This window comes from Phodopus roborovskii, unplaced genomic scaffold (genome assembly GCF_943737965.1).
Source record: "Phodopus roborovskii unplaced genomic scaffold, PHOROB, whole genome shotgun sequence".
NCBI lineage: Eukaryota > Metazoa > Chordata > Mammalia > Rodentia > Cricetidae > Phodopus > Phodopus roborovskii.
The window spans coordinates 10,486,153-10,497,064 of record NW_026126416.1 but is presented as its reverse complement, the minus strand read 5'-3'; the positions used below and the strand labels follow the sequence as shown (position 1 = coordinate 10,497,064).

At 46.2% G+C, this 10,912-nt stretch overlaps 1 protein-coding gene across 1 annotated transcript; it reads left to right on the top strand.

Annotated features, from left to right (window-relative positions):
- Positions 1 to 464: 464 nt before the first annotated feature.
- On the top strand, positions 465 to 9,808 carry Znf133 (zinc finger protein 133). The gene is made up of 4 exons (XM_051183251.1): positions 465 to 533; positions 3,875 to 4,001; positions 5,050 to 5,145; positions 7,918 to 9,808. The coding sequence occupies exons 2-4, from the start codon at positions 3,881 to 3,883 to the stop codon at positions 9,663 to 9,665; spliced, it is 1,965 nt and encodes a 654-aa protein (XP_051039208.1). The 5' UTR covers positions 465 to 533; positions 3,875 to 3,880; the 3' UTR covers positions 9,666 to 9,808.
- Positions 9,809 to 10,912: the final 1,104 nt, after the last annotated feature.

Genomic DNA, 10,912 nt, shown 5'->3' with positions numbered 1-10,912 from the left:
TCCAGCCCTCGCAGGTTCCCAAGCCCACAGCAGGTTCTGAGAGACCCCGAAAACCCTAAAAAGTGCTCTACTGAGTAACCAAGAAGCGTCTCTGGGACGCCATTTCCCCTCGCCGGTGTGTTTCTGTGTAAATGGGATTTAGGGGTGCGGGCTGGGGTGTTGGCTAGCACCGGATGCGGAAATCGCCGCAGGGGTCACTGGGAAGTGTAGTTCCTCAGGCAAAGGCGCAGAGAGGGGAGTGACTACGTTTTAGAAACGTGGTATAGGAAGGAGGATAAGGCCCCCAGGTGCCGCAGCATCCACACTCCCACTAAAGGAAGCACGCCGCCCAGAAGCAAACTGATCAGTGGGCAATGGGAGCTGCGGGCGGTCCAAGTGTAGTGGGTGGCGTGGGGCATGCTGGGAGGCGTGGTCCCTGTGCCTGGAGGACTCTGGGTGGTGTAGTCCTAGCGCCTGCTGGGGATGAGGTGGTGGGACCCGGGGTCGCTCCCCAGCTGGTGACTGGAGCAGCTCCTTGTTCTTTGGTGGCGTTGGTGAGTTCCTCTCCCGCGGGCCCTGTTCTGACCGAGAGGAAGATCCTTCATGGCTGGTCTAGGGTCTAGCCTGAGCACTAGGCTGTGGTGCTGGAATCTGGGAGCTGAGAGGACGCACCGGATCGGGTGTGTTATCTTAGGGGTGTGAGCACGCATCTCTTGAGGGAGTCTCAGCTGTGAACCCCAGTGTTATGTGGGTGCAAGGCTTGACCCTTCTGTGTTTTTGTGGGTGGGGACAGGTTCAGCGTTGATTGAAATCGCAGTATTGGTAGAGGGTGTCGCTCAGCTTTAAGTGCCCAGTAGGTGAGGCTTGAGTGAGGAGACTTTAGGGCCAGGTGTGCTCACCTATCACACCCGCTGTTGCTTCCCCGGATTCCACCTCAGCATCTGTTTAGCCTGCTCAGCCCTGGGAGCCAGCCTGTGTCTGTTCTTATTTACCGTTTGTCTTGCCGGGATACTTTTCAGGAATTTTCAGTTATTTCCTGGCACCTACTTCAACCGGCATCTCTACCGAGTGACATTTGCGCACACAATTTTACTTTAATGTGTACTTCTAATGTGTACAGTTTCATTATTACACCCACCATTAGTAACTTTTTAATATGTGTAGTTAATATTCAGTCCATGTGGAGTTTTCCCAGTTGTTTAAAAAGTATGTTTTTTGTTGTTTTCTTTTTCTCCCCAGTCCTAACATCTGTGAGCAAAGACAGTAAACACATAAAAAGTAACCCGTTTTGAGATACATGGAAGACCACAAGGAAATACCACTTTATTCCTACATCTGTTGGGGGTGGGGTGGGGAGATGGCTCAGTTGCCAAAGTGCCTGCTGTACTTGCATGAGAACCTGAGTTTAGACATCCAGCACCCATGTAAAAAAAAAACAAAAAAAGCTATAGGTATAACAATGTGTGTCTATAAGCACAGCAGTCACTGGTAGCAAGGTTCGGGGCCTAGGTGGTTCCCTGGTGCTCATTGGTCATCCAGCCTAGTGGGTGAATGAGCTCTAGGTTCATCAAGAGACCCTGTCTCAAAAAATAGGAAGAGTAGGCTGGGAATGGTGGCACACACCTATACCCCAGTACTCGAGAGTAGAGGCAGGTGGATCTCTGTGAGTCTGTGGCCAACTTGGCCTTCATAGTAAGTTCCAGGCCAGCCAAGGTTATATAGTGACATCTTGCCATATAGATAGATACATGTTTGTCTGGCCTCTATATACACGAATGCACCCCCTCCCCCACCAACATACATATACATCACACAATAATGGAATTAGAGAGGATGTACAAGAGCCCTCATACCTTGTTAATGAAGCAGATATGGTACTGTGGACATAGAATTAGCATTTGATCCAGTTAACCACTTTTGGGCATGCACCCAAAAGAATTGAAGGTGCCAGGCCGTGGTGGCACATTTAATCCCAGCACTTGGGAGGTAGAAGCAGGTGGATCTCTGTGAGTTTGACCCCAGCCTGGTCTACAAAGTAAGTTTCAGGACAACCAGAGCTGTTACACAGAGAAACTGTCTCGAAAACACAAACAAAAAGAAGGTAAGAACCCAGACATTCGGTGTGCATAGCAGTCATTCGTAGTAGCTAGAAGCTATGTCCGTCAATTACAGAATAGATGTAACACACACATATGCAGTGAAATACCGCTTAGCTTTACAGAGGAGTGCATACTTCCATGTGGATGAGTCTTAAAGGTATACTAAGTGAAATAAGCCACATGCACCAGCCGGATGTACAGGGACAGAAATGGTCTTTACCAGAGCTGGGGACTGGGAAGTTATTGTTCGGTACAGAGCATCTGCAGGGAAGAGCTGAGAATGTTGTGGAGAGAGAAGTGGTAATGGCAGCACTAGGAATGCCCTTGCTGCTACTCACCTGCATGATAAAAAGTGACTTTGTGTTATGTGTATTTTACCGTAGTAAAAGTTAATTGCTTCATCCCACTTTGTTCCATAATGGATGGTTTGTGCCTCCCTTCCCCCTCGGTCTCTGCCCAGGATGCCCTTGGCTCTGCTCCCCATAGGCTTATCTGGAATACTAGTGCACCGATCTTTCCATGGTTCCTTTCTGTTCTGGAAGACGGAGTACCTGGGCCCAGTGTGTTCTCAGTTGAGGAGCCAAGAGGAATGGATCTGGGCACAGGAGAACGGGGGTGGGGATGAGTAGCCAAGAGGTTCCGCTGTGGCACCTGCTGTGTGGGAATTTAATTGCCATTAGCCAGGTTGCCCATGTGAGAAAGCTGAAGCATTGGTTTATGACAGAGATGGGCTTGAAACTCGGAGACCGTGGCTCAGATACTTCACCACCCCTGTGCCTCTCAGCCAAAGGCTGAGTTGTAGCTTATTCAGGCAGTGGTGTCATGGAACTGTAATAATTTCAGATGCTTCAACATTAGTATGATGTGTTAGATTATTTTGTCTTTCAAATTTTTAAAACTTAGAAAGGCTGGGAGCTAGAGGAGTGGCTCATGGTAAAGAGAGCATACCACTCTTGCAGAGGACCCAAGTTCAGTTCCTAGCACCATCTGTATCTTCAACTCCAGGAGACCAGATGCCTTCTTCTGTGTGCATCCTCTGTGTACACTTAATATGCATGTGCCTACACATAGACATGAGTACATATACATAAAAACTAAAAAAAAAAAAAAAAAAAAAAAAAAAAAAAAAAGTCAGGCGTTGGAGGCACATGCCTTTAGTCCCAGTACTCAGGAGGCAAAGGCAGGTGGATCTCTATGAGTTCAAGGTCAGCGTGGTCTACAGAGCTAGTTCCAGGACAGCCTCCAAAGCAATACAGAGAAACCCTGTCTCAAAAGACCAAAGAAAATAAGAACTCTTAAAAAAACAAAACAAAAAACCCAATAACTTAGAAAGTCTCTTATACCTTACTGATGTTTAATTTTTTTTTTTTTTTCCCAAGACAGGTTTCTGTGTATAATCCTGGCTGTTCTTGAACTGGCACTGTAGACCAGGCTGGCCTTGAATCCACAGAGATCTGTCTGTGCCTCCTGAGTGCTAGAATCAAATGCGTGCACCACCATGGTCCAGCTTGTTTAATTTTTATAAATTGGCTTTTCTCCTAGATTTAAAATTCCCAGGACGGCCAGTTTTACTTTTTGCATGTACAACCTACCAGGGCTTTGAATCTGTAGGTTCATAAACGGTACTCACTAGGTAGATAATGGGGTTTAGAGGTCTCAGATCATATGGGATCAGGGTGGCAGCTGATGGCAGGTTGTTTTTCTCACTGCCTCTGCTGGGGTAGCCTCTCCCTGGCCCTCACCTTGTGCCATATCAAGGATGGCTTAGGGGCAAGCAGGACTGTTCTGTGTTACAGGTACACATGGCATTCAGAGATGTGGCTGTGGATTTCTCCCAGGAGGAATGGAGCCTGCTGAGCCCTGCTCAGAGGTCCCTGTACAGAGACGTGATGCTGGAGAACTACAGCAACCTGGTCTCTCTGGGTAAGTGGTGTCTCCCAGGACCCACATTCTCCATTAGTGCATATGTACCTAGAATTTTAGGCTGTACTTTGTAGCAGCCATCTTACTTTTTGCCTTAACCTTTGGATTTGACACGAGCAAAGAAGTTTTGTTCTCTGCTTTCCTAGGGATGTTTGGTTTTGTAGAGTTGACTGTGACTAGGAGAGTGTGCATTCGTGTGTGTGTGTGTGTGTGTGTTTGTGTGTGTGTGTGTGTGTGTGTGTGTGTGTGGTTGTACTCTGCATCTCTAGGCTTTTCTCTCCAGTCTGGAGCTCTCTCTTTCCTTATGTTAACTTCTTTTAAATAAGACAGGTGTGTTAGACTTTACATTTTTGTGACAAATACCCAAGAAAGTAACTTAAAGGGAGGAATTACTTTTTTGTTGATGTTGTTTTTGAGGCAGGGTCATAGAATTCACTACCTGGACTAGGCTGTCCTCATACTTGTAGAGGTCCATTCGCCTCTGCCTCCCAGTTTAGGGATTAAAGGCGTGCACCACTATGCTTAGAAAGAGGAATTATTTATTTCAGCTTATAGATTCAGTCTGTCATGGTAATGGGGCTTGACAGATCACAGCATATACCTCATGGCAGCCAGGAAGCAGAGAGGGGGAAGGGGAGGGCAAACCTTTGTGTGTGGACTTTCTTCCACCTCTGTTTTATTCAGGCCCAGCCTATGGGGTGATGCCACCTGCTTTCAAGGCAGGTTTTTCTTCCTTGTGAGTCCTCTCTGGAACTCTTCACAGACAGTCTCAAAGGTACACTTTACTGATCTAGGCATTTCTCTGCCCAGTCTGGTTACCAGTCAAAGTTCACTTTAATAGAGTTTTGTCCACCCAGCAGGGAGTAGGATCAGTGTATCCTCATCTAGTTCGCCCTCCGCTAGTCTCAAGGAACTGTTAACTCTTGGCACTGCCCTCTGCAGCTTCCTCAAACCCCCAGTCTTTCTCTTGAGTCTATTCCAAAGACCAGGTCAGGATTCCTTCCACACCCTAACCTACAGCCATTCTGTTTTCTTTTCTGGTGAGCAGGAATCCCATTTTCAAAACCAAAACTCATCACCCAGCTAGAGCAAGGGAAAGAAACATGGCAAGAGGAGAGGAAATGTCCACAGGTTGCCTGTCAAGGTGAGTGGGAAAGGCCTGGGCATACGGGTCACAGGGCTGTTAGCGGCCCAGGATGCTGAAGAGGATGTATTGATGAGGAACTGTGGTATTCTTTGACTCTGAGGGCCACTCTGCCTTCACACAGGAACATTCCTGGTGTCTCTTGTCTCTCTTACCTTGGCCTCCTGCCTCTGCTTCCTGAGTGCTGGAATTAAAGTCATGCACCACCATTTCTGACTGAGTTTTTAAAATTTAAACCTATGTCAGTATTGATTAAATCTGTATAAACTATAAATATGAGTACCTGTAGATTTAAAATATTTTATAAGCTAATTTGTTGAATTGACCATATTTTGTGTTGTTTGTCCTCAGACTACATAATCCAGAGTGTACACATAATGGCAGATTCACAGTCAATGGAAAAGATCATTCAGTGGAAAATTGAAATTTTGTTTTCCTGTTCCTCCATCACCGCATATAGATGTTAAAACAGTGTTGGAATTTCTTTGAAGGGGCTAATTTAATTTTGAACTGTGTTGACTGCAAATAAAGGCCAGCCACTTTGTGTGTACCCACAGAAGTTAGAAGACTCAAGTTGCTGGCCATAAATAGAGACACAGACTCAGCTATGATATGAGTTGTGTAACACCTCAGATTAGACAAGATGAAGTTGGTAAAAGCAGATAGTAGTGGGGCTGGGGAGGGATGGGCATCAGGTTGGATCAGTGGCTCCCAGACTATCAATCACACCTGTAGTGACAACCATCGGAGCTGCTCATAGGAAAGAATTGCGCCTAGGTGCTGGAGAGATGACACAGCAGTTAAGTTGTCCTTGCTAAGGACCCAAGTTCAATTCTCAGCACCCACATGGTGGCTCACAATCACTGAACTCCACAGGCACCAGGCACACACATGTTGCACACACACACACACACACACACACACACACACACACACATATTCAGACAAAGCATTTATACACATAGAAATTTTAATTAAAAAAGAATTGCACTTAGAAAAAAATTAAAAAATGAAAGAATTGCACTTCATTACTTAATGAGACATTGAAAGATAAAAGGGAAGGTGTTTCTTTAGTAGTCTGCCACATAGACAAGAGTACAGAACTTTTTTTGTTAGCAAAGGGTGGTTATGCCTACTTTAATAATTAAGACAATTATTCTAATTATACTAATTCAGTTCTAACTGAAAACTGTATTCGGTATAGTGTAGAATAATGTAATTCTGATAAGGGGGAGTTTAGGAAGATTCGGTAAGATCTGTACTAATTGCTCCAATTGGTTGGTCAGTGATTGCCTTCAGCTGGCCAGAACCAGTACCGATGAAACAGCACAATCGGTACAGCACAGAGAATTGCTTTGGGGGCTCCTTTTGGTTTCTTTTTAACTTCCACTTGCCGTTTGATGTTGTGTTACTTTGGTCTTCTCAGGACCTATCCCTTTTTTGTCATAAACTGTGCCTCTGCTGTTAGACCTATGTTGAAGGTTGTTTTTGTTTCTGTTGTTTTCACCTAGTCAGTGTGTTTTCTAGTTTTGTTTTTAGAAACATGATCTTTCTGTGTAGTCCAGCTGGCCTTAGATTCAATGTATATATCAGGCTGGCCTCAACCTCATGATCCTCCTGCCTCAGCCTACTAGTCTTTCCTCTCCCCCTCAGTTTCCCCTCACGTTTTCTGCCTGCCTGATTGCCTGTCTGTCTTCCTGTTGTCCTAAGGCTTGTGAGAGCTGGGCAAGCACTCTATCACTCAGCTGTATTTCTAGCCTCCAGGTTTATTGTTTGCATTGATTTTTGGGAACTTTTGTTTGTTTGTTTGTTTGTTTGTTTGTTTGTTTGAGACAAGGTTTCCCTGTGTAGCTTCGGAACCTGTCCTGGAACTCACTCTTGTAGACCATGCTGGTCTCAGACTCACAGAGATCCACCTGCCTCTGCCTCCCAAGTGCGCCACCACTGTCCAGCCTCTTGGGGACATTTTTTTATTAAACTAATTCTGGAAATTAACAGGACTTAGAGGTTGGTAAGGGGCATCTTTTACAGTACTGGGGAAATAGGCTATGGTTGTGCTGTTCCCTGCTGAGGGCTTACAGCCTTGTAGAAATTCTAACAGAGTAGTCCACCGATAAAGTGTCTGTCAAGTGGGGAGACACCAGTTCACGTGTGTCATGCACATTCTGTTTAACCATTCTTCCTCTTTTAAAACATTTGTTTGTTGGAGATGTGGGGCATTCATGTGCTATGACACACATATGGAGGTCAGAGGGCATCTTGTGGTACTGAGTTCTCTCCTGCCGTGTGTGCTTCAGATTTGCTGGCAAGCACCTCGACCTGCTACACCATCTGGGCACCCACTCTTCTCCTGTGCTGTCTTGCACTAAAGTTGGAATGATGCTTTCTCAGCCCACCTGCTCCATCCTCCAGAACATTGGGAGAGAGTTTTTCCACATGGGTTTTGTTAATAGCTCTCTGTCAAAAGCACAACTACCCAGTACACAGTGAACATAGTTCCTGTCTTGGTGTGGTTGTGAGTCAGGTAACTGTAGCCATAACTGTGTGGAGACTTGTGTATTGATTGGCCTGACTCACACATCTGTTAGCTGGCACTCTTTATGGCCTCGAGTCTGTAGTGCGTATCTGGATGTAGTAGCTGTACGGTGTGGTGATGGGCTGGGAGGAAGTCATGTAGAGGATGTCTTGGAGGGGTGGCTGAAGAACAGCTTAGGTAGGACTGGGCCATCCCTATTTTAAGGACTCCATTCTGACTCATTCTTTTCTCTGCAGCACAGGCAAAGCTGGAACTCTGCCCCGGTCCTGTCTGCCCTCCAGATCCCACCAATCAGAAACTCCATGGGCAGCATGTACTGAGTAATGGTGCCCCATGGCTCTTCACATGCCTGTGTGCAAAATGCCACGTTGACGCAGGGGACTCCTGTCATGGGCCCCAGGAAGAGCAGCAGCAAGTCTCTGGTGGGAGCTCCTGCAGAGATAAACCAGAAGGCGGAGAGAGAGAGGGTGCCAGGCCTTCATCAAGGAGGATAAAGAAAAGGGGTTTGGGAGCCCTGTCCAGAGTACCCCAAAGGCAGTCAGTCAGCTCTCGGAATGGCATCAGACAGGTAGGGATGGAGGCTCGCCCACCTCAAGCTGGGAGCACTGTAGAACCTGAAAAGTTGCTGAGTCGTGTAGAATTCTTGCGATTTGGAATGGTCAACTGTGGAGAGTGTGGGCTGGGCTTCCGCAAGATGACAAACCTGCTTAGTCACCAGAGGATGCATTCCGGAGAGAAGCCGTATGTGTGTGGGGTGTGTGAGAAGGGCTTCAGCCTAAAGAAGAGCCTTGCCAGACACCAGAAGGCACACTCTGGGGAAAAACCCATTGTGTGCAGGGAGTGCGGGCGCGGCTTTAACCGGAAGTCAACACTCATCATCCATGAGAGGACGCACTCAGGCGAGAAGCCTTACACATGTGGTGAGTGTGGACGAGGCTTTAGCCAGAAGTCCAACCTCATCATCCATCGGAGGACACACTCAGGGGAGAAGCCTTATGTGTGTAGGGAGTGTGGAAAAAGCTTTAGTCAGAAGTCAGCTGTCGTGAGACACCAGAGGACACACTTGGAAGAGAAGAGCATCGTGTGCAGCGACTGTGGCTTGGGCTTCAGTGACAGGTCAAACCTCATCTCTCACCAGCGGACACATTCCGGGGCAAAGCCGTATGCCTGCAAGGAGTGTGGCCGGTGCTTCAGGCAGAGGACAACCCTTGTCAATCACCAGCGGACTCACTCAAAGGAGAAGCCTTATGTGTGTGGCGTATGTGGGCACAGCTTTAGCCAGAATTCAACTCTCATCTCCCACAGGAGGACACACACCGGGGAGAAGCCATATGTGTGTGGGGTATGTGGACGAGGCTTCAGTTTAAAGTCCCATCTCAACAGACACCAGAACATTCACTCAGGGGAAAAGCCCATTGTGTGCAAGGACTGTGGTCGCGGCTTCAGCCAGCAGTCAAACCTCATCAGGCACCAGAGGATACACTCCGGGGAGAAGCCCGTGGTGTGTGAGGAATGTGGTCGAGGCTTCAGCCAGAAGTCAAACCTCATTGCACACCAGAGGACACACTCGGGAGAAAAGCCGTATGTGTGCCGAGACTGTGGGCGAGGCTTCAGTCACCAGGCTGGGCTTATCAGACACAAGAGAATGCACTCCAGGGAGAAGCCATACGTGTGTAGGCAGTGTGGACTAGGCTTTACCAATAAGTCAGCTCTGATCACACACAAGCGGGCACACTTTGAAGAGAAACTCTGTGTGTGCAGAGAGTGTGGCCAAGGCTCTACCCACAAGTCACACCTCATCTTACACCAGATGCCACACCAGGGGGAGAAGACTTGCACGTGCAGGGCCTGTGGACAAGGCTTTAGGCAAAGGTCTCACTTCAGCAGGCACAGGAAGATGAAATGTGCCCACCACAGACTGCCCGTGCAGCCTGACTCTGAAGCCTGTGTGGGGCGGCCGCCAGACCCCTTCCATTCCCTTTGAAAATGAAAACGATGGAAAGGATTCATTGTCGAAAATTCCTACACTTCCATGAAGTAGAAAAATGTACTTCAGAAGACCTACCTCCTTTCCAGTCTCATGCTGTGTGGCCTTTTGTCTAGTAAACTTTCCTTTACAAGTTTGCAGCCTGGCCTGTGATTCTCATTCTCTGAGGAACGCACTATTCACAAAATTCCACTGTCAGAAGACAAGGGCATAGCTGCGAGGCTCCGAAGGCCTCAGAAAGATTAAGGGTGTGGCCCAGCACAAAGTGGTTTCAGGGATTAGTAAGGCAGCCACTCCATAGCGTTTTGATTCCTCAACCAGAGTGTCTTGTTTTGAGTGAGATCCTTGTGGAAGTAGTCTTATCTAATGGAATGAAATTCTGTTAAAAGTGTAGGAAACCCAATAGAAAACCCAAGGAAACCCTTGAAATAGGATTTTCTTTTTCATTCAAATTCACTCCAAAAGTTGTTTTTATACCTAAATGTACACAACCAATTTTTAAAAGATGGCCCAGAAGCACATTTTTTTGTTTGTCCTTCTTTTTCTTCTTTTTTCTTTCTAACTTTATATGTTTGGGTGTTTTGCCTGCATATATTACATGCATGCTAGGAGACCTCAGAGGCCAGAAGAGGGCATCAGATGCTTTAGAACTGGAATTACAGATGGGTGTGAGCCACCATGTGGGTACTGGGAATGGAACCTGGTTCTATGCAAGAGCAGCCACTGCACTTAACCTCCAAACCATCCATCGATTCAGCCCCTAACTGCAGTTTTTCATCCAAATTTGCATACTAGGATTATCTGGATAAAATAGCATACTATATTTTCCTTTCAAAATGCTCTTGAAATTAGGAATTTTCATGCAAATTCACTAATTCTTAAAGCCTTTAGGAAATAATTATGCTATATTTTTAAAAACCTGACCCAGGTGTGTGATTTTTTCTCATACATTTCCTAGTTTTTCTTTTTAGAGTATTTATAAATTATATGCTATATTATTTTACAAACTGTCAAGAAATAAATGGTTAATATGAATCCATTCAAGTGTAGGTTTTTGGGGAACAAAAGTGTGTTGTCAGGTTTCCCTTCTGGTGATCAAGAACCAAATTAAAATACAAATTTATGTAAATAATGGAGACTTAAGGGAGGGAAAAACCATATTTCTTCCCAGATTCCCTGAAAATGTGGTATTTTAATTTATATCCACTCAAGCATGGAGGCTTACAGGAACTAAATCTCAAGAT